At 45.5% G+C, this 27,500-nt stretch overlaps 1 protein-coding gene across 2 annotated transcripts in view; it reads right to left on the reverse strand.

The window, feature by feature from the left end:
- Window positions 1–27,500, reverse strand: part of UBR4 (ubiquitin protein ligase E3 component n-recognin 4) — a 157,591-nt gene that overhangs the window by 122,402 nt on the left and 7,689 nt on the right. For both annotated transcript variants that reach the window (XM_062190527.1, XM_062190526.1), the window contains exons 2-17: window positions 24,279–24,376; window positions 20,677–20,780; window positions 19,821–19,950; window positions 19,582–19,721; window positions 18,004–18,106; window positions 17,772–17,913; window positions 17,515–17,639; window positions 13,278–13,402; window positions 12,634–12,693; window positions 12,350–12,540; window positions 5,715–5,814; window positions 5,445–5,582; window positions 3,910–4,027; window positions 2,898–3,085; window positions 1,499–1,658; window positions 1,302–1,387 (exon numbers count right to left, since the gene is read on the reverse strand). In XM_062190527.1, coding sequence (XP_062046511.1) covers window positions 1,302–1,387; window positions 1,499–1,658; window positions 2,898–3,085; window positions 3,910–4,027; window positions 5,445–5,582; window positions 5,715–5,814; window positions 12,350–12,540; window positions 12,634–12,693; window positions 13,278–13,402; window positions 17,515–17,639; window positions 17,772–17,913; window positions 18,004–18,106; window positions 19,582–19,721; window positions 19,821–19,950; window positions 20,677–20,780; window positions 24,279–24,376 — 2,008 coding nt within the window. The remainder of the gene's footprint in view (window positions 1–1,301; window positions 1,388–1,498; window positions 1,659–2,897; window positions 3,086–3,909; window positions 4,028–5,444; window positions 5,583–5,714; window positions 5,815–12,349; window positions 12,541–12,633; window positions 12,694–13,277; window positions 13,403–17,514; window positions 17,640–17,771; window positions 17,914–18,003; window positions 18,107–19,581; window positions 19,722–19,820; window positions 19,951–20,676; window positions 20,781–24,278; window positions 24,377–27,500) is intronic.

The raw sequence follows: 27,500 nt of genomic DNA on the forward strand, positions 1-27,500 counted from the left end.
AGTTTTTCCTTTTCTTTACACTTACTGACTTGGGGTAAAAGGCACGTTAACTTTTTCTTGAAATAATCTTAATTAGAGTACAGAGACCTCCAGAATAATCTCCCAATATGCTTTCCAGTGAAGCAACTCACTGACCTACAAGCTTTCCAAAGTACGAAGAACCAAAGCCTGTAGGAGCTGGTAGAAAAGGTTCTGGAAGACCAGCATTTGGGTGCAGAAGGTTAAGCTATAGCCTGCAAAACTGGCATCCCATATGAGCACCAGTTTGAGTCTCAGCTGCTCCCAATCTGATCCAGCTCCCTGCTAATGTGCCTGAGAAAGCAACAGAATATGCCCAAAGTGCTTGGGCCCCTACCAGCCACATGGGATACCAGGATGGACTTCCAGGCTCCTGGCCTCTGTCTGGCCCAGCTTCAGCTGTTGTGGCCATCTGGGGAGTGAACCAGCAGATGGAAAATCAAACTATCTCTCCAACCACCCCCCACCCACCACCTCCCTCCTTCTCTCTCTAACTCTGCTTTCAAATAAGTAAATTTAGGGGCCGGCGTGCCAATTTGAGTCCCGGCTGTTCCATTTCCAATCCACCTCTCCGCTATGGCCTGGGAAAGCAGTGGAAAATGGCCCAAGTCCTTAGGCCCCTCCACCCAGGTGGAGACCCAGCAGAAGCTCCTGGCCCCTGGCTTCGGATCGGCATAGCGCCAGCCATTGCAGCCAACTGGGAAGTGAACTAGCAGATGGAAGACCTTTCTTTCTCTCTGCCTCTCCGTCTCTCTCTGTGTAACTCTTTCAAATAAATAAATAAATCTTAAAAAAAAAAAAAAAGAAATACCCCAAAAAAATTAAAAATGAGTAATTAAAAAAAAAAAAAAGCCTTAAAAAAAAAAAAAAAGGCCGGTGCTGCGGCTCACTAGGCTAATCCTCCGCCTTGCGGCACCGGCACACCAGGTTCTAGTCCCGGTCGGGGCACCGGATTCTGTCCCGGTTGCCCCTCTTCCAGGCCAGCTCTCTGCTGTGGCCAGGGAGTGCAGTGGAGGATGGCCCAAGTGCTTGGGCCCTGCACCCCATGGGAGACCAGGAGAAGCACCTGGCTCCTGCCATCGGATCAGCGCAGTGCGCTGGCTGCAGCGTGCCAGCCACGGCGGCCATTGGAGGGTGAACCAACGGCAAAAGGAAGACCTTTCTCTCTGTCTCTCTCTCTCTCACTGTCCACTCTGCCTGTCAAAAAATAAAAAAATTTTTAAAATTCAAAAAAAATTTTAAAAAAAAGCCTCTTGGCCTATGCAGTCATAGTGCATACAAACCTGAAGGTTAGGGGACTGAAGGTCCGAAGTTACCAAAGAGTGGTTGAAGTGATAAAGAGCAGCAGCAAACTCTTCATCTGATGAACCTTGAAGACAAAGGGAAGCCAATTATTCCTGCAGCTGACATATCACACTGCCCTGCCAACAGCCAAGCCCCACTAGAAAAATCCCCACGGGCACACGTCATATCCACTGACCCTTGAGTCCATCCTTGTCCACCTCCTTGATGATACTGGCCAGGGTGGCCATGTGATGTTCTGACAGAGATACACTCAGATAGTTTCGGATAAAATTATTCCTAGAGTTCAGCATGGAAGAGGTGATGAAGTTCAAAATGTTGGAAGCCAGACCTAAGAACTAAAAGAAATGCATAAAAGTTCATATCAGTTATGAGTGCAAAGCTCCTACAAACCACAAATATTTGTAAGAAATACAAGATGCCGGAACCAGCGCTGTGGCACAGTGGGTTGAGTCGCGGCCTGCAATGCCGACATCACATATATGGGTAAGAGTTCAGGTCCTGGTTATCCCTTCTCCAGTCCAGCTCCCTTCTCTCATGTGGTGGCAGAGACCTGAGTACTTTGATCCATCACTTGCTTCCTCTCAAGGTGTGCACTAGCAGGAATGTGGATCAAAAGCATGGGCAGGACTCTAACCCAGCCACTGCAACATGAGATTGGGGGCATCCCAATCAGCACCTTTTTTTTTTTTTTTTTTTTTTGACAGAGTTAGACAGTGAGAGAGAAAGACAGAGAGAAAGGTCTTCCTTCCGTTAGTTCACCCCCAAAATGGCTGTCATGGCTGGAACTATGCTGATCCAAAGCCAGGAGCCAGGTGCGTCTTCCTGGTCTCCCACGCGGGTGCAGGCACCCAAGCACTTGGGCCATCCTCCACTGCCTTCCCTGGCCACAGCAGAGAGCTGGACTGGAAGAAGAGCAACCGGGACTAGAACCCGGCGCCCATATGGGATGCCGGCGCCACGGGTGGAGGATTAACCAAGTGAGCCTCGGCGCTGGCCCAGCATCTTAACCACTGTACCAAATGCCTACACTCTCTGTCTTCTAATTCTAGAGGCTATGATAATAACCACCAGCCAGAGAAACAATACCAGGAGTACAAGTTATTTAATGAAACATTATCAATACATTTATGTCCTAAGCAAAAATATCTAAACATTATATAATTATAATTATCCAATTATAAAACAGGCCTGCACCGTGGCTCAACAGGCTAATCCTCCGACTTGCGGCGCCGGCACACCAGGTTCCAGTCCCGGTCGGGGCACCGGATTCTATCCCGGTTGCCCCTCTTCCAGGCCAGCTCTCTGCTATGGCCCGGGAAGGCAGTGGAGGATGGCCCAAGTCCTTGGGCCCTGCACCCGCATTGGAGACCAGGAGAAGCACCTGGCTCCTGGCCGCAGCGGCCACTGGAGGGTGAACCAACGGCAAAAAGGAAGACCTTCTCTCTGTCTCTCTCTCTCACTATCCACTCTGGCTGTCAAAAAATAAAAAATAAAAAACATTCAAACGATCTGCTTTTCACCACGTCCCTTCTCCCCACATTTGCATCTCTGAAACCTCAGAAATTCACTCTTACCAATTCAGGATCTTTGCGACTTGCCAAAATGTTGCCCTTTTCACCAGGGGCCTGCTTACTGGGGCTTTTAACACGAGGAGAGCTCTCCAGCGGGGGAGGTGGAGGAGGGGGCGGGGGTGCCACTTTCTCTTTACTGGGAGAGATGGTCTCCTCAAACCACTGCCCCAAAATAGGCTCACTGTCATCATCTGAATAGGGAAAGAAAAAGCAACAAAAATATCAATTTTATTTTTTTCAATAGTGATAGATTTGCTTTGTAAAAGTGGCTAGGTCAAAAGGCACACAAGAATATCCTGATTGTGGTGGGGCTTAGGTCACACAGACTTATCAAAATGTGTCTAAATGTACACATGAGAGAATTTTAATGATTTTATAACAAATTATACCTCAATAAAACTGCTTTATTTTTAAATGAAGCACAGGAAAGGAAGAGAAACAATCACATTTTACTGGAAACGAGCCAAACATTTCAAACATAAATTTATGCTTATCAAATGTAAACCCCATGATATAAGAACCACCCATCTCTCAGTATCTCACATAGATCTAAGATATTTAACTTCTTCACTCTCCAAACTAGGTCATAGGGAATGTTAGTTTGGCCCTGTCATCTGTTACAAGTCATGAGTTTATTTATGCTTCCCTAAGCTATGAATCTATAATAGCCAAACGAAATACCTCTCATGTGACCTTTTGATTTTCTATGAGAGCTCAGTCAGTGTAGGGGTCACAAAACGGGTCTACATGAGGAGAAATTTGAGCAGCTGAGATATATTTTGATTCTGGAGGACAAGCAATGAGAAGCAACCTGGGCTTGGCTGCAAGTAGTATACATCACTCAGACCTCAGCAGTTCAACTTGCTCTATTTAAATAACATGCTACTTTAGAATGCACACACAATCAAGGTGTAGGCTAGGCAGATAAAAACAAAGCAGTAAACAGTAACCTCCTGGGAAACCTCCCACTGCCCTGTGCGGCTCACTCCTGGACAAAGCAAATAGCAGCCTCTACCTTGGCTGCTGTCTTCCTCTGTGCTACTGAAATCATCCTCATAGTAAGTGTTGGAGTCGGTGGAGGCGCTTGCGTCACTGCTCATGGAGCCCTTCCTCTGCCGTTGCAGGACACAAGCCTAGAAGACGGCAAAGCTTTTGTAAACAATGATTACAAACATGGAGCCATCCTGCTTAACCTCGTTCAGCACATGAAAACGTTTCTCCATATCTCATTTTTTATTCGAAATCTGAGAAGCCTTTCTCCAAAGACTTTCTTCTTTAGGACTCTGCTGGCTTTATCCCCTACAAAGCACTCCCAACCAGATATGGATGGGTACTTCAGAAGGGAAGACTTCCAGACTTTCCTCAGAGTTTTGTTGTTGTCTTTAATATATATTTGCTTAATTTCATTTACTGAAAGGCAGACTATCAGAGGAAGAGAGAGAGAGATTTTTTCCCCCACTGGTTCACTCCTCAAATGCTTTCAACAGCCAGGGCTGAGTTAGGCCAAAGCCAGAAGCCAGCAACTACATCCCAATCACTTGACCATCATCCATTGCCTCCCAGGATGCATTAGCATGAAGATGGACTGGAAATCCAAACTAGTGCTCTGATATGGACACAGGCATTTCAAGCAGTAGCTCACCCAATGCGCCACAATATCCACTCCAAGTATGTCCTTTGCTTTTGCTTTAGAAAGCCAATCATACAAACCACCAAGCGGCCACATATATCACAACTCTAATAATCAACAGATTCAAATGTCAGGATTACATGCAACCAGTTAAGAATTCTTCTCCTCTTCAAAATTATCACCACAGGGCAAGCACTGAGGAACAGGAGTTTATCAATGTGAGTTCTGTCTGCTGTGCTCCCAACCCAAGTACCTGCTAATGTGCCAAGGAAAGCAGCAAAAGGGCTCAAGTCCACGGGTCCCTCTCACCCACATGGCAGACCCAGACGGAGTTCCAGGCTCCTGACTTTGACCTGGCACAGCCCTCGGGGCTGTTGCAGCCATGTGGAGAATAAACCAATGGATGAAAGATTTCTTTTTCTCTGCCTCTCCCTTTCTCTGACACTCTTTCAAATAAATAATAAAAATCTTTTTAGGGCCGGCGCTGTGGCATAGCGGGTAAAGCTGCCGCCTGCAGTGCCGGCATCCCGTATCCCGTATGGGTGCTGGTTCAAGACCTGGCTGCCCCACTTCCAATCCAGCTCATTGCTATGGCCTGGGAAAGCAGTGGAAGATGGCCCAAGTCCTTTGGCCCCTGCATCTGCGTGGGAGACCTGGAAGAAGCTCCTGGCTCCTGGCTTCAGATCGGCTCAGCTCTGGCCATTGCAGCCAATCTGGGAGTGAACCAGAGGATGGAAGACCTCTCTCTCTCTCTCTCTCTGCCTCTCCTTCTCTCTCTGTGTAACTCTTTCAAATAAATAAATAAATATTTAATAAAATCTTTTAAGAAAATTATCACAAATATCCATTTATAAACGTCTTGGTGTTATTATCTGTCTTATTCAAAAAGATTACATATAAGTTCTGAACAAACAAGCCACCTTTCTGTAGGAAGTTGAGAGTAACGTCAAGAGCAGGTTTGTCAGTGGCACGGAGTCAATCAGCCGTTGAATCCTCTGTATGGACGTGCTCTGAGCCATAATACTCAGGACTGCAGGGGGCCCATCTGTCTCCCAACCCTGAAGGTATCAAAGATGAATGAATGAAATGACTCAGCCAGAAAGAATGACCTAAGTCACCAGACCAAACTCAGTTACCCAGAAGAGGGTCCAGCAATTAGTATGCGGATTCCCTGAGAATGACCTCCTCACCTTGTGAAGTGCCTCCACCTGCAGGTCTTGAAAGAGAGAAGTTAGCAGCTTGATGGCATGGTTTGCTAATATTACTGAGAGCACCCCAAATCCCTGATGCCTGTACAAAGAAAAAGGAAAACAAAACTTAAAATAATTAACAATGAGTTACAACCTCTAACACAACGCATCTTGCTATTTTTGAGTTCCCAGAACCCTGTGAGAATCTATAGCTCTTTCCCTATGCACACACACACACAATCTGCATATCATTTCAGAAGGTCACAGACTCACTGAACCCCATCCGTGGCCTGCCTAAGGATCGGCAGGCTTCAGGTTAGGAACTCCTGGCCTAGAAGAAACTCTTCCCAATCAATGGGTTTTGTAATTGGAGCTATCATTTCAAAGCCTTGGGGACAGGGGCCAGCATTGTGGCACAGCAGGTAGAGCCACCGCCTGGCATCCCATGTGGGCACAGTTCATGTCCCAGCTGTGCCTCTTCTGATCCAGCTCCCTACTAATGGCCTGGGAAAAGCACCAGAAGATGGCCTCAGTGCTCGGGCCTCTGCCACCCACATGGGAGACCCAGAGGCAGCTCCTGGCTCCTGGCTTTGGTCTGGCTCAGCCCTGGCCACTGTATGTGTCTGGGGAGTGAACCAACAGATAGATGATCTCTCTCTGCATCTCCCTCTCTGCAACTTTTTCAAATAAATCAATCTTAAAAAAAAAGCTTTGGTGTCATGTGAAGAGGCTTACATTTAATAGTTGCTTGAAGTTTGTTTTTTTTGTTTTTTGTTTTTTTTTGACAAGCAGAGTGGATAGTGAGAGAGAGAGACAGAGAGAAAGGTCTTCCTTTTTGCCGTTGGTTCACCCTCCAATGACCGCTGTGGCTGGCGCATTGTGCTGATCCGAAGCCAGCAGCCAGGTGCTTCTCCTGGTCTCCCATGCGGGTGCAGGGCCCAAGGACTTGGGCCATCCTCCACTGCCTTCCCGGGCCATAGCAGAGAGCTGGCCTGGAAGAGGGGCAACCGGGATAGAATCTGGCGCCCCAACCAGCACTAGAACCCGGTGTGCCGGCGCTGCAAGGCGGAGGATTAGCCTGTTAAGCCACAGCGCCGGCCTATTGGTTGAAGTTTTAAAGAATCATTTTTCTAAGAAGAAAAGGATTAATATTACCAAGTTGTATAAAATATCTGGGAACAAGTCTAAGAGAATTGAAAACAAGGTTTTACATTTCATTTAAGCAAACCTTTGCTTTTTATGCAGAATATACATGTCATTGAACAGTCATATAAGTCAGTCATATTAAAGGACAGTTTAAGCACTCGTCACAGCAACTAAGCTACCATTTAGGATGCGTGTATTCTGCACTGGGGTGCCTGGATTCAAGTACCAGCTGCATTTCTGATTCAACTTCCTGCTAACTGGCACCCAGGGAGACAGGAGCTGACGGCTCAAGAACTTGGGTGGGTCCCTGCCAACCATGAGGAAGACCCTGAGTGACTTCTGGGCTCCTGGATTAGGCTTGGCCCAGCCCTAGCTGTTGTGGGCATTTGGGGACTGAATCAGTAGATGAAAGATCTCTAGGGGCCAGCACTGTGGTGGTAGGTTAATCCTCTGCCTGTGGCACTGGCATCCCATATGGGCACAGATTCTAGTCCCGGTTGCTCCTCTTCCAATCCAGCTCTCTGTTGTGGCCTAGGAAAGCAGTAGAAAAAGGCTCAAGTGCTTGGGCCCCTGCACCCATGTGGAAGACCCAGAGGAAGATCCTGGCTCCTGGCTTCACTAATAGTCTATCTCTCTCCTTGTCTCTCTGCCTTTCCAATAAAAAAAAATTTCAACAGAAAAAAGGGGCTAGTGTTGTGGTATAGCAGGTAAAGCTGCTATTTGCAATGCCAGTATCCCATTTGGCTGCCAGTTCACATCCCACTGTTCCACTTCCATGCTAATGGCCTAGGAAAGCAACAAAACATGGCCCAAGCTGGGCTCTTGCCCCGGATGTGGGAGATCCAGATGAAGTTCCTGGCTTAGGCTTGGCCCAGCCCTGGCCACTGTAGTCATCTGAGGAGTGAACCAGCAGATGGAAGATCGATCTCTCTGTCTTTACCTCTCTATCTCTGGAACTCTAGCTTTTAAATAAATATATGTCTTTACAAAAGAGAAAGAAAAGACAAACATCAAAGAGAAAACTAAGGCAAGGACATAGGCACTTTACAAAAACAAACAAAATGGACCAATGAATATATGAAACGGCATACATTACAGTATTAACCAAAGAAACACAGTAGAAGCAATGTCATAGGATTTTTCTCCTCTAATCAAACATGAAGACTAATGAGATACCCAGTGTCAAAGGACATGTGCATACACAATACATGGGAATGCAAATCAGTGTTTACTTTCCTAAGAGCTTAGCAACATTATGCATGTCTATAAGCCAGCATTTAGCCCAGAGCTCTTAAGACACCTGCCTCCCACATCAGAGTGCCTAGGTTTGATTCCCAGCTCCTGACTCCAGCTTCCCGCCAAGCAGACGCTGGGAAGTAGCAGTGATGGCTCGAAGAATTTGATTCCTGCCATCCACACGGAAAACCTAGATTGAGTTCCAATCTCCCAGTTTCAGCTCAGGCCAGCCCCAGCTGTGTCATGCATTAGGGAAATGAATCAGCAGAGAGGCACTCTGTCTCTCTTTCTGCCTCTTAGTTCTGAAAATGTGTGCTCTTTATCCTAACAATTGCACTTCCAGGAATTTGTCCCAAAAGGACAACTAAACAAGTTCCCAAAAGTTTATCAAAGCATGATTGATCAAAACAAGAAATTTGGAGTCAGGGCTAGCATTGTGGCAGAGCGGGTAAAGCTGCCGAGACGCAAGCATCCCATATGGGCACCAGTTTGAGTCCCAGCTGCTCCACTTTAAATCCAGCTCCCTGCTAATGTGCCTGGAAGGCAGCAGAATATGGCCCAAGGGATTAGGCCCCTGCATCCACATGGGAGACCTGGAATAAACTCCTGGCTTCTGGCTTCAGTCTGGTCCAGCCCTGACTGTTGTAGACATTTGGGGAGTGAACCAGCAGATGGAAGACCTCTCTCTCTCTTTCTCTCTCTCTAACTCTGCTTTTCAAATAAATAAGATTAATCTTCTAAAAAAAAAAAAAGAAAAAGAAATTTGCAGCAACCTATTAAATAGCAGGCATGAGTAGAGGAATTAGTCACCTATGGTACATTTACATAGAATACTACCAGCCATTAAACGATTGGATATACTCTGCAACAGTGTCACTGAAAAATATTTACAGTATTTTATATAGAGTGATCACAAGCTTTGTAAATTTATGTATTTTATATATGTGCACAAAAAACTGTCTGGAAGAATGGTTTATCTATCTCATAGAAATTGTGAGGATTCTGGAGCCATCACTGCGGCATAGTGAGAAAGCCACTGTCGGCAGCACTGGCCATCTCACATGGGCTCCAGTTCGAGTCCTGGCTGATCCACTTCCAAATCAGCACCCTGCTAATGCGCCTGGGAAAGCAGTGAAAGATGGCCCAAGTGCTTGGGCTCCTGTACCTATGCGGGAGACCCAGAAAAAGCTCCTGGCTTCGGCTCAGCCCATCTCTGGCAATTTAGGCAGCCATTTAGGGAGTGCACCAGAGGATGGAAGTCCTCTTTTTCTTTCTATCTCTACCTTTTGGATAAAAAAAAAAAAAAGAAAAGAAATTGTGAAGATATTTTTCCATTTTAATATTTACACTCATCTGTGTGATTTGAAGCTTATACAATGCACATGTGTTCTTTTATCTTTTTAAAGATCTATTTTATTTGAAAAGCAGAGTTACAGAAAGGCTGAGGGTTGGCCGGCACCGTGGCTCAACAGGCTAATCCTCCGCCTAGTGGCGCCGGCACACCAGGTTCTAGTCCCGGTCGGGGCGCCGGATTCTGTCCCAGTTGCCCCTCTTCCAGGCCAGCTCTCTGCTGTGGCCAGGGAGTGCAGTGGAGGATGGCCCAAGTGCTTGGGCCCTGCACCCCATGGGAGGAGCACCTGGCTCCTGCCTTCGGATCAGCGCGGTGTGCTGGCCGCGGCCGCGGCGGCAATTGGAGGGTGAACCAACGGCAAAGGAAGACCTTTCTCTCTGTCTCTCTCTCTCACTATCCACTCTGCCTGTCAAAAAAAGAAAGAAAGAAAGAAAGAAAGAAAGAAAGAAAGAAAGAAAGAAAGAAAGAAAGAAAGAAAGAAAGAAAGAAAGAAAGAAAGAAAGGCTGAGGCAGAGAGAGAGAGGTCTTCCATCCACTGGTTCACTTCCCAGATGGCCACAACGGCCGGAGCTGCACAGATCCTAAGCCAGGAGCCAGGAACTTCTTCTGGGTCTCCCACACGGGTGCAGGGGCCCAAGGACTTGGGCCATCTTCCACTGCTTTCCCATTTAGGGAGTGAACTGGCAGATAGAAGATCTGTGTATTTGCTGAGAGTGAAAGAGACTCTGCCTTGCAAGTGAAAATAAACATTTTCTTAAAGTCCCCATTAGGGGCCAGCACTGTGGCATATAAGGGCTAAACCGGCAGCACCAGTATCCAATATGGGCTCCGGTTTGTATCCTGGCTGCTCTTCTTCCAATCCAGCTCCTTGCTATGGCCTGGAAGACCTTTCCCTCTGTCTCTCCTTCTCTCTGTCTGTAACTCTACCTCTCAAATTAACAAATAAAGCTTTAACAACAAAAACAAAAGTCCCCATTATAATATTCTTTGGATACATTATGACATATATTTGTATGATTATCTAGAAGATGGAAGATCTGTGTATCACTCTGTCTTCCAAATCAACATTTTTAAAATGACATTATAGTATTCTTTAGATATAATCTGACATATGTTTGTATGACTATCTCATGTCTCTTGGGAATATGTCATTTTTGTTGCTGTTCATATAGCATTCCAGAACTAATCCACAGCCTGGGACAGAGAAGATACTCAATGAATAATTTGTTGATGAGGTCCAGAACTTGACCTCTTCCTTGAACTACAGATTCAGATATCCAACCTACTCACCATCTCATAAAGTAGTAGTCACCTTAATTCATCATAGCCAAGATTAAACTATTTCTTCTCCTTCCTTCCACTCAACCTATTCATAAATCAGCATTACCTAAGAAAATACATTACACAATCCAGTTGCTCAAGCCAAAAACTTGCACTGTCACCTTTTTCACAGCCAACATCCAAGGCATCAGCAAAGCTTCTCAGCTGTACCTTCCAACCATATCCAACTGGACCTCTTTTCTCTGTCTTGGCCACTACCACCCTATTCCAAGTTGCAAGTCTGGAGTAATACACTATTTTCCCTCTTTGCTGTCTTATGCTTCTGTCGCCTAGTCTCCACACAACAAGTAGATTCTAAGATCCTTAACGAATCATGTCACGGCTGTTCCCTGTTGAAAACCCTCTAAACAATTACTCCCTGCACTTGGTCCTAAATGATCTGGCCACTGACTTCCTCTCTGACCTAATTTTCTATAATTCTTTCTGATTTCTTGTTAAAGATTTAGTTATATATTTGAAAGGGAGAGACAGAGACAGAAAGAAATTGGTCTTCCATTCGCTGGTTTACTCCCCAAATGGTAGCGCCAACCACAGCTGGACTAGGCTGAAGCCAGAACTCAGGAGCCAGGAGCTTCCTCCGGGTCTCCCACATGGTGGCAGGAGCCCAAGCACTTGGGCCATCTTCCACTGCCTTCCCAGGCACATTAGCAGAAGTGGAACAGCTGGGACTTGAACCAGCACCCATCCAGGATGCTGGCGTGCAGGTGGGGGCTTAAGCCGCTGCGACAAAACACCGGACCCTAATTTTCTACAACTCTTGCCCCTCAATTTCTCCATTCTAGCCGTGCTGATCTTGCTGGTCATCAAAAACATCAATCACACTTCCGCCTCCAACCTGTCATTCTACCCCAAATACTTACATGGCATTCTCTGTCTCATAACACAGAATCTCCATAGCCCGTCTGCAGAGCCCTTTCTGGACCACACTAACTAAATACTTGCCCAACCTCTTGCTAGCTCCTTGCTCTGGCTTGTTTTTCTTACAATACTTACTATATGTGACAATGTATAATGTATCTGTTGGTGCACTTTGTTGGCCCTTCCACAGTTAGACAATTAATTTCATAAAGGCAGGGCATTGTTTTTTCTAGTGCAAAACCCTCAACACTTTGAGTGCTTAGCGCATCATAGGAACTGAATGAATAAACAATAATTCTTCTTTCCAAGCAAGCAAGGCTTATGGCACAGACTTCATCAAAAACAGTTTCAAATGTATCAAGAAGCAAACAGCAGGATGGCAATACTCTCACCCTTACAGGCTAACTACACAAGTACTCAACTCCAACTAAAACAGACCCAGCTACAAACCAGAAGCACATTTTCTGATTTGAACTTCATAAAAACCCTAAAATATAAACTACAAAAATATTTTCTCCCTGTGACAGATGAGGAAACAGGACCAAAGGGAACGGGTGACTTATCCAAAAGTGGGCAGCTATGATGCAGAGGCAGGAGACCACAGCCATCAGCTGAACTGTTAATTTCAAACCAGGTAAAAGAGAAGTATTTCTAATACAAACAGGAGTTACACGTAGTTTCCACGCATCACACGGACACATACCCTTTTCCAGGCCCCAGTTTAGGAGAGCCCACTCCCTCTTTTGTACGCGAAAGGATGTCTCTGACTCGGAGAGCAGCCAGTGGATCTTTCTCTTTCCCCTTATCAGCCAAGGCAGTAGGACTCAGGTTCAAAATGAGGAAAAGGCTGTTCAACAAACACCAGGCACCCAGCAATTGGAAGTTCTGATAGTGCTGTTGTAAAAGGCACAAAATGAAACATGAACAAAGAGACATTCACATCTTAGCAACTGTAAGACAGAAACACTGCAGAGACATGCTTCTCACCTCACCACCAGCCCGGCGTGAACTGCTGATTGCTTGTCCAATCATGTCATAGATTTCAAGCTGTCCAATATCAAAGAGACAAAAAACCTGAGCAAACTGACAGATTTCATTATAAATGCTAAATCTAACCCAAATTAAATTACCTTGAACAGTTAAACGTCCCTGGGTCCCTTTTCAATCATCACATTCCTTGATCTTCACATGGAGCTGAGTCCCAATGCCACCCTCTCCGAGGTGACATCTAAAGCAGGACTGAGCCCCACGTCAGCTTCAACCACAATTTATGATGCACTTCCCACTCTATGACATGACCTTCACTGCATGTCTGCATGTCTCTCGTGAAAGGACACTGACACACAGTAAGCCCTCAAATATATTTGCAAATGAATGACAAGTCCTTCACAAGGACCACTGCCACCATAAAGTTGAAGTATGTCACATAGGGTCCACAGAGAAAGGTAAGCATCTGTGCAAACCAACACGCCAAATGAGCAACCTGAACACCTACCCTCTAGATCTACCACCCAGGAAATGCAGCGTGGAGAACACACCAAGTCCTTTCCTCTCTCCAAGAAGAAAGTGGAACTGGTCATTTTCTCTCATTTAAACAACCAAGGCTCCCATATTCCCACATAGTGGCTTACACATTTCTGGACAATCGTAGCTGCATCACTTTCATAGTCTTCTTCTTTGGAGCTCGTAGACCCTGTCCGCACTTGCTGGGCACTGCCTACATGAAGGATGGCCATGCAGGTTGCCACACTCACACCTGAAAAAGAAGACAGATTGCAATTGTGGAGCACTCTCAAGAATCCACAAAACTGAAACACAGGAACTAGTGTTCTAACAGTGGGGTAGGCTGCAATGTGCAACACTGACACCCCACATCAGAGTGTGAGGCTGAATCTTGGATACTCTGCTTCCAGTCCAGCACCTTGCAGATGAGCCCGGGAATGCAGCAGAAGATGGTCCGAGTACTTGCGCCACTACAACCATGTGGGAGACCCAGATGGCATCATGAGCTCCAGGTCGTGACCTGGCCCAGTGCCAGTTGTTGTACGCATTTGGGGAACCAATCAGTGGATGGAAGATCTCTCTTTCTCTCTGTAACTCAACCTTTCAAACAAATAAATCTTTAAAAAATATATTTTCAGGGGTGGGGCTGTGGTGGAGTAGGTTAAGCCTCTGCCTGCAGCACTGGCAACCCATATGGGCACCAGTTCAAGTCCCAGCTGCTCCACTTCCGATCCAGCTCTCTGCTAATGGCCTGGGAAAGCAGCAGAAGATGGCACAAGTTCTTGGGCTCCTGCACCTATGTAGGAGACCTAGAAGAAGCTCCTGGCTTCAGACTGGCTCAGCTCTGGCCACTGCAGTCATTTGGGAGACCTCTCTGTCTCTCTGACTCTACCTCTCTCTGTAACTCTTTCAAATAAATAAAATAAATCTTAAAAAAAAAAAAAAAAACTTGTATATATGAAATACATGAAATCTGTTCCTCTTAAATAAACAAATAAATAAGAAATCCCCTGAAAACTGGAAGTAATAAACCTCAAATTTACAAATCCAATGTCAAAGGCAGAGGACTAGGAAACTGCACTGAAAACTGGTCCGGAGAGAACACATTTTATTTTTCTATATTTTTTTTATGATTTACTTATTTATTTGAAAGTCAGAGTTACACAGAGAAAAGGAGAGGTAGAGAGGTCTTCCATCCACTGGTTTACTCCCCAATTGGCCACAATGGCTGGAGCTGCGCCAATCTGAAGCAAGGAGCCAGGAGCCTCTTCTGGGTCTCCCACCTGCCATCTTTACTACTTTCCCAGACTTAGCAGAGAGCTAGATCGGAAGTCAAGCAGTGGGACTTGAACCGGAGCCAATATGGGATGCCGGCACTGCAGGCGACTTTACCCACTATGCCACAGCGCTGGCCACCTATTGTATTTTTTTAAGATGTATTTATTTAATCGAAAGGCAGAGTTACATAGAGTAAGGGGGAGACACAGAGAGAGATCTTGGAACCACTGGTTCACTCCCCAAATAGGTCCAGGCTGGACCAGGCTAAAGCCAAGAGCTTCTTCCAAGTCTCCCATGTGGGTGCAGGGGCCCAAGGACATGGGCTACCTCTGCTGCTTTCAGAGGCACATTAGCAGGGAGCTGGATTAGAGGTGAAGTAGCCGGGCCTTATACTCATATGGCACCAATATGGGATGCCAGTGCTGCAGGCAGTAGCTCAACATGCTACACCGCAGTGCTGGCCCCTAGCTTTCTGTTCTTAATGCAGCCGCTCTAGGTCAGGTCTTAGAGTATCTTGCCCAAATGATGGCAAATTCCTTCTAACTGGTCCACTAGCTTCTAGTATTTCCCTACAACACAATATCCTGCATACAGCTGCCTGAACAATTTTCCTGAAATATGGTTCAGATCTTGTTATGCTTTTGAATCACTGTCTACAAGACAAGGTTCAAATGACTGCAGTCCTACTTCTGTTCAGCTACACAATACCCACCGTTACCCATAAAGCCTACAGACCAAAAAGCTTATGTTGCACTAGCTTTCTTTTTGCTTCATTGCACCCTTGAAAGTAGCCTGACAAGAGCCACCTGCAAAAATAAAATCAGGGTTCTGACTCCCATCAGGTCTACTCAAACCAGCATAGTCTGCAAGGTGGGCATCATGGCACAGCTGGTTAAGTTGCTGCTGGGAGACTCACATTTTTCACTGGGGTGCTGGTTCTAATCCCAGCTACTCCCCACTTCTGATCCAGTTCCCTGATGATGAGCCTGGGAAAGAAGAGGCGATCTGAAGTACTCAAGTACCTGCCACCCACGTGGGAAACCCGTATGGAGTTCTGGGCTCCTGGCTTCAAACTGGCCCAGCCCTACTGTTGCAGGCATTTGAGGAGTAAACCAGCAAATGGAAAATTTCAGTATCTCTCTTTCTCTGTCTCTCTGGCACTGTGGCTATCAAATAAATAAACAAAACATTAAAAAAAAAAAAAAAAAACCAGCATGGTTGAAAACACAGACCCAGTATATGCTGCCAGTATTTCTAACAGTATACAGAAGATACAGGCTTCATCAAGTTGAACCAAGTGGTCTTCCTGGAATGGTTTACCCAAGACATCCACCCAATGAAAAACCACACTAGACCTTATACATAAAATACTAATAAAAATTCCAACAGGAGGGGAAAAACTATACGCTTATACATACACCATCCCCCAACATCTAGGCTACTTCTGGCCCTGCTTTCACTTCTACCTAGCAATGGTGCTGACGGAATGCTACCTGTCTTAAAACTACAACAGCAGAACTCCTCTATAACTACTGCCTCCTCCAACTGAAAGTGAAGTCTGCCTCCTCTAATTTCCATAGCATTTCCTCTTCACTCTCATTCAGTATCTTTTACACATAAAAATTATCTACTACTATCCTCTAAAAGACAGTAAGGTCCCTGGGAGCACAGATGCCTTTATCTTTATATTCTTATTTGTACACAAGCTTCAAACTGAGGGAGGTCAATCCACCTCTCCAATTTCTTGGTGCTCCTGAGACTGCCTATTCAAACCTTCATGTGCAAAACCAAGCAAACATCTGAAGTTGCTATCAAGGCTATGGTACATCTTAAGAGTTAAACCAAGGATCAGTGATTTGGGTTAAAAAATGACTTTGACAACAACTGAATAGAGAATAAACATCAGCTGTCAGACCTCGCTTCCAAGGCAGCAAAAGCAAGAGGAAGAAAGGGGCTTTTAAGGGAACGTGAATAACATTCTTTATATTCCAGAGAGCCTCATTTAAACCTACACTGCACCCAGAACAAGATTCAATATCTCCCCTCTTTGTCCAAAAGATTCTATATTTCTCCTATTGCTTTTGTGGTTTTGTTTTTGGAAAGCATACTTAGTGAGAGAAAGAGACAGAGAGAAAGGTCTTCCTTCACCGTTGGTTCACACCCAAAATGGCCACCATGGCCAGTGCACAGCCAGGAGCCAGGTGCTTCCTCCCGGTCTCCCATGCGGGTGCAGGGCCCAAGCACTTGAGCCATCCTCCACTGTACTCCCGGGCCACAGCAGAGAGCTGGACTGGAAGAGGAGCAACCAGGACAGAATCCGGCGCCCCGACCGGGTCTAGAACCCGGTGTGCCGGTGCCACAGGCTGAGGATTAGAAAAGTGAGCCGCGGCGCAGGCCTCTCCTATTGTTTTTATCATCCCGTTTTATAGGATACAACTGTCTTTCCTCAATTACTCAGGGATATGCTCTTCAAGGGCAGGAACTACGTGTTATTTTTCTCAATATAAAAACAGTCCTTGGCCTTTAAAATAGTAGACAATATCTGCACATCCTATGAAATCAACACAATGCCAGCAGTGAAATAACAGATCAGGGGCCGGCACTGTGGTGCAGTGGGTTAAAGCCCTGGCCTGAAGCGCCAGCATCCCATATGGGTGCCAGTTCAAGTCCTGGCTGCTCCAGTTCCAATCCAGCTCCCTGCTATGGCCTGAGATAGCAGAGGAAGATGGCCCAAGTCCTTGGGTCCCTGCACCTGTGTGGGAGACCTGGAGGAAGCTCCTGGCCTCTGGCTTCAGATTGACACAACTCCAACCATTGTGGCCATCTGGGGAGTGAACCAGCAGATGGAAGACCTCTCTCTGTGTCTCTACCTAACTCTGTAACTATCTTTCAAATAAATAAAATAAATCTTTAAGAAAAAAAAAAGAAATAATAGGATCAATGTCAAAGTTTCTCAGTGAGACCTCATTTCACCTAGAAGAAAGGGGAAAAGAGTGCTCAGAGGATTCTTAAGCTTCTTCAAGAAAAAAAGTTTCCTGAAAGTACTTGTTCTTGACAGAAAAAATGACATCAGACATAACGTCTCACCTGCATACAGACAACTGAGGCTGAGGACCGTCACATCTTGTAGACGGGAAGGACTGAGAGGCTCCAACACAGGTAAAGAAAGGGTATCCAATGCCATAGTTACATCAATCACTAGGGAATGAAAACTGGAACATAACAGAAAAGATCTTAGAATCACTCACTTTTAATTTGATAAAGAAAATCAGCATCCAAAAAACTAACCAGTTGGATCTCTTTTTCATTTGAATGCAAAGGATAAGCAGGGTGGAGTACCTTACCCGTTACGAACTGCAGTGGCATCTGCGACAGTTGCAGGCATGATGAAGAAGGAGTTGGCCAGCACTGCATCTTGGAAGCGATTGATGTAACGCAGGAAATACGGCAGGTTCAAGCATACACGCAGCAGCTTCTCCGAGCCACCTGGATTAATGGAAAGGCACCTTACGAACAGCTCTCACAGACTGCTGAAAGCAGAGAAACCAGCTTTCTGACAGTCATTGGGAATCTTACCAAGCTCTTGAAGGCTAGCCACGTTCTGAGCTATGAAGACATTCTTGGTTTTGATAGCAGAAGCTTGATCTGTGGATGATTGCTCATCATTTTCCCCTTCCACCTGAAGAAAAACACAAGGCCTGTCAGGACACTGTGCACTGCCTGCCACCCTGGAGTTCAGAATCAAACCAACTGTGCAAAGTAAGCAGTAGCCCTGTGGACACGCTTCAGATTTCCAGTTAATGGTGGAAAAACATTCCTCACTAATGTTGGAGATGATACAGTTTTTCTTTTTTTTAAAGACTTATTTATTTGAAAGTCAAAGTTACACAGAGAGAGGAGAGGCAGAGAGAGAGAGGTCTTCTATCTGTTGGTTCACTCCCCAACTGGCTGCAACAGTCCGAAGCCAGGAGCCAGAAGCAGATTCCGGGTCTCCCACGTGGGTGCAGGGGCCCAAGGACTTGGGCCATCTTCTACTGCTTTCCCAGGCCATAGCAGAGAGCTGGATCAGTGGAGCAGCCAGGACTTGAACCGGCGCCCATATGGGATGCTGGTGCTTCAGGCCAGGACGTTAACCTGCTGCACCACAGCGCCGGCCCCAGTACAGTTTATTTTTCCAAGATCGATCTCTCTGTGTGTCTGTTTCTGTCTCTCCTTCTCTCTGTAACTCTGCCTTTCAAATAAATAAAACAAATCTAAATATGGAGATTCTATTGATAGAGTGATTTCTTTTACAGAAAACCGTAATATGCTATATTTGTCCATTTGTGATAAGGAATATTTAGATGAACAGTGATAAAAAATAGTAGTAACTATGGAGAGAGGAGCTAGAGAGAATTTTTTTGTTTGAATTATTCCATTATTTTTTCTGGCATGCAAATCACATTTCTATATTATTATCTGAAAGGTAGAGACACAAGAGACAAAGCTCTCTCTCCTGCTTAATTTTCCCAATGGCCAAAATACCCAGGCCTGGGCCTGACTGAAGCCAGGACCCTGGAGCTTAATGTGGTCTCTGACATGGGTGACAGGGACCCAACTACTTGTAGTCATCACCTGCTGCCTCCCAGGGTGCTCACTAGCAGGAATCTGGATCAGGAGCAGAACAGGACTCGAACCCAGGCACTGTTCAAACATCGGGATGCAGACATCCCAAACAGCATCACTCTTTTTTTTAAATGCTTTATTTATTTATTCAAAAGGCAGAGTTATAGACAAGGGGAAAAAGAGAGAGAGAGAAACTTCCACCTATTGGATCACTCCCCAAATGGCTGCAACCAGAATCCAGAACTTCATCTGGGTCTTCCACATGGGTGCAAGGGCCCAAGTACTTGGGCCATCTTCTGCTGCTTTCCCAGTTCATTTGCAGGGAGCTGCACTGGAAGTGGAGCACCTGGGACTTGAACAGGTACTCATATGGGATGCTGAAATTGCTTAACCTGAAGTGCCACAACACCAACCCCCAAATAGCATCTTAACCATTGTGCCAAACGCCCACCCCCAATTTTATATCACAAACATAAAATATGTCACTTTCATATCCTAGGGTTACCCTCTTAAATCCAGAGATGAGGACATCTGTCTGACGGAACTCACCAGAGTCTGTGGACTGACAGGTGGAGATGCGATAGTTCTAGGATTAAAAACTGAGGTCAGCTGGTTCAAAAAATTCATCTGGACCTCCTTCTGCCTCAGCTCAGGGCTTACTGGTGAAGCCAACTCTTTCTGATCCTCCACTGTGAAATACAAAAGCACAAAAAGGGATGAGAAGACCACGACCCAAAGGTAAAACAGGAAGAAGCTGGCTAGGAGGGTGGCCTGTTGAAGGCACCCACCATCTGAAAGTGTCTTCACTGTCTGTGGCAGCTTGGCGGACTTCATCATTGCCGTGAATGTGATGATTTCAGTTCTATCTAGTCGACTACAGCCAGTGCATAGGCCCTTGATTAGGAGAATCAAGTGTTTCTGAAAAGAAAACAAATTCAAATTATGTCTTTCAATAGGTGTCTTCCTACTTTTAGGAATTCTAATGGGCAAAGGGCCAAATTTAGGCTCATAGAAATAACTGTAACTTGAGGAAAAAAACATTGTAGCAGAGACTACATGCTGATGGCTCTCAGAAAACATACTTGGCTTGCAGATCAGTCTTACTCTGTTCACAGTATTTTGTTTTAATTTGAAGTTATGGCCAGCTTTTCAAAAATGGGAAGGTTTCCCTTACAAATACCAGTAATTCACTAGAAAGAGCACTTTGAGTCTCCATTTCTACACAGCTACAATCAGCCAGAGCCAATAGTATTTTCCCCTGTAGTTGGGGCCTGAAACCTTCTCAACTAGCACATTTTACTCATTTTGTTTCCTGCCTGATCCATGTAGGTATGTAAATTTCCAGTCCTTGAAAAAGATCACACAGCTCCATGTACAAAAGATTAGCAAACTACAGCCCCAGTGCAGTCCCAGGCCCATCTCAGTAAGGTGTGTCTGATGGAGCACAGCCAAGTTCAGTCACGTGTGTCCTGTATATGGCTTCTTTCACACTTCAAAGGCAGTGACTATTTGCAAGAGATACCGGATGGCCTATTACAGAAATGTTTTACCAACCTCTGCTCTACGTCATCCATTCTCCATCAATTCCATTAGTCACCATCCTGCCTCAAAATTAGGACCAGAAATTGGGCCCATCACTCTCACCTGGGACACAGCACAAGCCTCATCTGGATTCTCCAGGCGCAGGAGAGAAAACTCAATTAAGACTTTACACGCTGCTGCCACCGACTGAAGCTGGTTCCGAGGAACTAAGAAAGATATAAATTTTACTTAATCTCAGACTGCTCAGCCTTACAGTCAATAAATCAAGCAAAACAAGCTTTGAATTCTATATTCCCAGAATCCTTAATATCATTCTGATAATTATTCACAACCAACAATCGAAGACAATCTGACAGATAACCATCAGCTGGTTACACATCAATTTGATCTTAAAATCACTGGAAATTAAAATATTATAATAGAAAATACTTACATCACAATCAGCACCCAGCTCTTCAAATATATTAATTCATTTAATCCTTAAACCAATTCTATGAAATAGATATCATCTTCTTCCCCTCAATTTTTGTTGTTGTTGTTGTTGTTGTTTTTATTTATTTGAAAATCAAGAGTTACAGAGATGGCCGGCGCCGTGGCTTAACAGGCTAATCCTCCGCCTTGCGGCACCGGCACACCGGGTTCTAGTCCTGGTTTGGGCACCGGATTCTATCCCGGTTGCCCCTCTTCCAGGCCAGCTCTCTGCTATGGCCCGGGAAGGCAGCAGAGGATGGCCCAAGTCCTTGGGCCCTGCACCCGCATGGGAGACCAGGAGAAGCACCTGGCTCCTGGCTTCGGATCAGCAAGATGCGCCGGCCACAGCGGCCATTGGAGGGTGAACCAGCGGCAAAAAGGAAGACCTTTCTCTCTATCTCTCTCTCTCACTATCCACTCTGCCTGTCAAAAAAAAAAAAAAAAAAAAAAAAAAAAAAAAAATCCTTTAAAAAAAAAAAAAAAGAGTTACAGAGAGAAGGAGAGACAGAAAAATCTTCCATCCACTGGTTCACTCCCCAAATGACTGAAACAGCCAGGGCGGGGCCAGGAAGAACCCAGGAGCCAAGAGCTTCATCTGAGTCTCCTATGTGAATGGTAGGGGCCCAAACCCTTGGGCCATCATCTGCTGTTTTCCCAGGTGCATCAGCAGTGAGCTGGGTCAGAAATGGGGCAGTTAGGACTTGAACTGGCACCCATGTGGGATGCTAGCATCATAGGTGGCAACTTTACACACTACACCACAATGCCAGCCTCATCCTTACCCTAAATTTTTAAATTTTTTTTTAACATCTATTTATTTATTTGAGAGGCAGAGGCAGAGAGAGATCTCCCATCCACTGGTTCAGTTCCAAATGGCTGCAACAGCTAGAGTTTGGCCAATCTGAAGCCAGGAGCCTCTTCTGGGTTTCCTATGCAGCTGCAGGGGCCCAAGGACTTGGACCATCCTCTACTGCTTTCCCAGGCTGTGGCAGGGAGCTGGATTGGAAGTGGAACAGCCAGGACTCGAACCAGTGCCCATATAGGATGCTGGCACTGCAGGCAGTGGCTTTACCCGCTATGCCACAGTGCCATCCCATCTTTCTCTTAATTTTAACAGATGATCAGTGTGAAGCAAAATGAGGTGAAAAAACTTGAACAAAATCACAACTAGATTAAAACCCAAGAAGTCTGCCTCCAGAGTTCATGCTCTTAACCACCACATTATACTCTCTCCTTTCTCATGGGTTCTAAATGGATTTCCCAAAGAAAAACAAAATTTCCTTAGGTTAAAAGTGACTCTTCCAGGGCCGGTGCTGTGGCATAGTGGGTAAAGCTGCCGCGTGCAGTGCTGGCATCCCACATGGGTGCTGCTATGAATCCCGGCTGCTCCACTTCCAATCCAGCTCTCTGCAATGGCCTGGGATAGCAGTGGAAGATGGCCCAAGTCCTTGGGCCCCTGCACCTGCATGGGAGACCTGAAAAAAGCTCCGGGCTTCTGGCTTTGGATCAGTGCAGCTCCAGCCATTGTAGCCATCTGGGGAGTGAACCAGCAGATGGAAGACCTCTCTCTCTCTCCCCCTCTGCCTCTCTGTAACTCTGCCTTTCAAATAAATATATAAATAAACTTTTTCTAAAAGATTTATTTATTTACTTGAAAGTCACAGTTACACACAGAGAGAGAGAGAGAGAGAGAGAGAAAGTCTTCCATCCGCTGGTTCACTCCCCAATTGGTTGTAATGGCCAGAACCGTGCCGATCTGAAGCCAGGAGCCGGGAGCAGGGACCCAAGTACTTGGGCTATCTTCTACTGCTTTCTCAGGCCATAGCAGAGAGCCAGATTGAAAGTGGAGCAGCCAAGACTCAAACCAGCGCCCATATGCGGTGCTGGCACTACAGGCGGCGGCTTTACACGCTACACCACAGCACCTTTACCCACTACACCAAAGCGCCAGCAGCAATAAATAAATCTTTAAAAAAAAAAAAGTGATTCTTCAGGAGCTATGCCTGGGAAAGCAGAAGACAGCCCAGGTGCTTGGGTCCCTGCCACCCATGTGAGAGACCAAGATGGAGTTTCAGGCTCCTGGGTTTAGGCTGGTTAGCCCTGGCTGTTACAGTCATCGGGAGAGTGGACCAGCAGATGGAATATCTCTTCATCTCTCCCTCTGTTACTCTGTCTTTGAAATAAATTTAAAAATATATAGTTTTTAAAAATCCCTTCACATACTAGACAAACAGAAGAACTCACACTCTCACCAAAGCAAACGAGCAGCAGAGCCTTAGTTACTAACCCCATATGTTAAGAAATTAAAACACCAGCAATGACATTAGTGAAATCAATGAAATTCTTCTGACCAAGAAAGGAAAGGATATGAATTAATGGTTATGAAGCAGGTATCTAAGCCCAACAGTTTTTAAACCCCACTTGGGGGGCCAGCACTGTGGTGTAGCAGGTAAAGCCTCAGTGGTGCCAGCATCCCATATGGGTGTTGGTTTGAGTCCTGGTTGCTCCACTTCCAATCCAGCTGCCTGCTAATGTGCCTGGGAAAACAGTGGAAGATGGCCCAAGTGCTTGGGCCCCTGCACCCATGTGTGAAACCTGGAAGAAGCTCCTGGTTTCAGATCGGCCCAGCTCTAGCCATTGTAGCCACTTGGAGAGCACCAGGAGATGGAAGAGATTCTCTCTCCTTCTCTGTAACTCTTTCAAAATAACAAATAAATCTTAAAACAAAACAAAACCAAAAAAAAATGAAAAACCTCATTTGGCAGGCAAGTATTTGGAACCGCAGTTAAGCTGCCACATGGGACAACCCCACCCCACATTGAAGTGCCCACTTTAATCCTGGCTACCTTACTTCTGATACAGTTTCCTCTTAATGTGCATTCTGGAAGGCAGATGATGCTTAGTATGTGGGTTCCTGCTACCCCTGTGGGATATCCACATAGAATTCTGGGCTCCTGGGTTTAACCCCAGCCCAGACCCACATCTGTCTATCTCACTGCCTTTCAAATAAAATGCAAATATATAAAATTTAACTCCCACTCTTTTATTAGCCTAGATCAGGGACCGTCTGGGGCCTCACCATCGCAGACAGCTGTCTCCACTCCTAGGTGAACTCTACTCTTAGAAGTGCTAAAACATGGACTTCATTAACAACTTGTTCAGACACTCTAACAAGAGAACAAACAATCCTATTCACAAGCTCTCAGAAGGGAGTGACAGAGTGGAATACTTACTGAGGCTGCAAACGGTTGTAATATAGTGTGTGGAAAGTGCAACAAAAGAGGAGTAGAATGGCTCATACTGCTTCTCATGGTGCAGGATTTCTGATTCACTGCAAAAAAAAATAATTCGGACATTTACTTAGTGCTTACTATGTGTCAGGTACCCCTTTGTAGGCCCTGGCTTATTTAATTCTTTTGGCAATCCTACTTAGTAGGTAGTTTTATCATCTGCAAATTCAAGATTGAGAAAGCAAAGCTTCAAGAATTAAGTATCATGTTCAAGCTATCAGACTCAACATGATGAGGGGGAGCACTTGACACACTAATTATGAAGCCTCCTGGGACAACAACATCCCACACAGGAGTGCCTGGGCTGGAGCCTTGGCTCCACTTCCAGTTCCAGTTTCCTGCTAATGTGTACCGTGGGAGGCAGCAGGTGACAGCCAAAGTACCTGGGCCCCTGCCACCCATGTGGGAGATCCGGATGGAGTTCTTGGTCTTGGTTGTTGCAGGACCAACAAGTGGATGATCGATCTCTCTCTCTCTCTCTCTCTTTCTCTCTCTCCCTCCCTCCCTCTCTTTCCTTCTCTCCCTCCTCCCTTTCAAATAAAATGAAAGCAGAAGAGGAAGGAGAGGTGGGGATGGGGCAGGAGAAATAGGGGAGGAAGAACAGCAAAGGTTAATATAAAGAAAACATCTTCAAATTCACTTAGAACATAAAGAAATGAGAAAAAACATAATACTACATTTTCCTATATCACTGATTGGCAAATACCAAAAGCTAATTGATGACCAAAGAGAGTAAAGCAGGGAACTAAAATACTATTAGTGGGAATACAAATTAAATAATACATTTGGAAGATCAAACAAGGTTAGCCCATAATGTAGTTAATTTCACCAATGAAACAGTAGACACCAAACATGGAGGAAGGGTGGGGAGGTGCCTGATTTGATCAGTGTACACTGTACGCATCTGTCGAAATAGTGCACTATACCCCATAAAAGGTATACAAGTATACATGTGAACCCAAAAAATTTAACAAAAATTGGGGCTACTGTTGTGGCACAGCTGGGTAGGCCACTTGCGACACATCCCATATGAGCTCTGGTATGAGTCCCAGATGCTTCACTTTCGATTCAACTCTCTGCTAACACGCCAAGGAAAGCAGCAGAGAATGGCCCAAATACTGGGCCCCTGCTATCCACATGGGATTCCCAGATGGGAATTCTAGGCTCCTGGTTTCAGCCTGGCCCAGCACTAGCTGTTGCAGCCATTTAGGGAGTGAACCAGCAGATGGAAGATCTCTTTGGTACTGAGCCCCTCCAACTCTCTCTGTAGCTCCGTCTTTCAAATAAATAAATATTTACAAAGAAAAAAATTAAAATAAATTTCAAATAAAAATCAACAACTCAAGGTAAGAGAAATTATCTGATTTCTGGGGCCAATGTTGCGGTGCAGCAGGCTGGACTGCTACCCGCAATGCCGGCATCTTGTATGAGCACAGGTTCAAACTCTAGCTCGTCCACTTCCAATCCAGCTCCTTGCTAATGCGTTTGGGAAAGTGTAGAGAATGACACAAGTGCTTGGGCCCCTGCTACCCACCTGGGAGACCTGGATGGAGTTCCAGTCTCCTAGCTTCAGCCTGGCTAGGCCTAGCCACTGTGACCATTTGGGGACTGAGCCAGCGGGTGGAAGATATATGTATATATCTATATGTCTGTCTTCCCAGCTCCCATAACTCTGCCTTTCAAATAAATAAATCTTTTTTTTTTTTTTTAAGAAATTATTTGAGCAGTGCTAAAGTCTGAAATTCACCAGGTACAGGTCATCCCCACCCTCCCCCTGTGTGAAGGCTAAAGCTAGATGACAACAGATGCAGTGACTTTTATCCCCACCCTTGTCCCACTGAGGAAATGCCCTCTTCCACCTCGGTCTAAGGCCTGGATACATGTAAATCAGCTTCTCTACCAAATCAGATGCCAATCCACAATCCCTGAAATGTAAAGTCACTAAAATGTACATTAAATGAAAAGGGCAAAGAGATGTGACTAATAGCTTCCCTGGAGAAGCTTCCTAGCAAGAAGTATCAGCCTAGGAAGGGAAATGTAAGCAGAACTCCGTTCACTGCCAGCAAGACTATCCATCTGCCGAATGAACACAGGAGTCAAAAACACCAATGTGGGGCCGGCGCTGTGGCACAGCAGGTAAAGCTGCCGCCTGCAGTGCTGGCATCCCATATGGGCGCCAGTTTGAGACCCGGTTGCTCCACTTTCAATCCAGCTCTCTGCTATGGCCTGGGAAAGCAGTAGAAGATGGCCCAGGTGCTTGGGCCCCTGCACCCACGTGGGAGACCAAGAAGCTCCTGGCTTCTGGCTTTGCATCAGCCAAACTCCAGCCATTGTGGCCATATGAGGAGTGACCAGTGGATGGAAAATCTCTCTCTCTCTCTCTCTCTCTGCTTCTGTCTCTCTATAACTCTGTCTTTCAAATAAATAAAAACAAAAAGACTGATATTCGGAAGGCACCAATGTGAGTGACGAATCTCCTCTAAAAACACTGAAGGTGAGGCTGGCGCTGTAGCACAGCAGGTTCCTGGAATGTTGCACTTCCATATGAGTACCTGCTTGACTCCCGGCTGCTCCACTTCCAATGCAGCTCCCTGCTAATGTACCTGGCAAAGCAGAGGAAGATGGCCCAAGTGCTTAAGCCCCTGCTACCCACATGAGACCTGGATGGAGTTCCTGGCTCCTGGCTTAAGCCTGGCCCACCCCCAGCCATTGGGACCATTTGGAGACTGAACCAGCAGATGGAAGATTCTCTTTCTCTCTCTATAACTGTCTTTCAAATAAATAAATCTTAAAAAAAAAAAAAAAAAAAAAAAAAACCACCACTGAGGAGTCTGCCACTTTACTATTTAGGGATCTATCAAGAATAAATGGTAATGTATCACAAAGTAGTCCTTTAGCTTAGACTAGCCCCTTATCAAGAAAAAAACTTATGCAGCACATATGATGTGTGAGGATCTTCCTGTTCACCAAAGGTCACTTCTCCTTATTTGTCAGGATAGATGAAAAGGAAGAAACAAAAACCTATAAATACCAAGCAACACTTAAAAGTTCATGTTGTATATCTGTCACCAAACTCCCAACTAAACCCTTCCTTCTACATTAGTTTTTCTTCCACTTCCATACTTGTACATGTCTATTCATTGTCAAAGGTTTCCCCACTCTATA

The sequence above is a fragment of the Lepus europaeus genome, chromosome 5 (assembly GCF_033115175.1).
Source record: "Lepus europaeus isolate LE1 chromosome 5, mLepTim1.pri, whole genome shotgun sequence".
Lineage (NCBI taxonomy): Eukaryota > Metazoa > Chordata > Mammalia > Lagomorpha > Leporidae > Lepus > Lepus europaeus.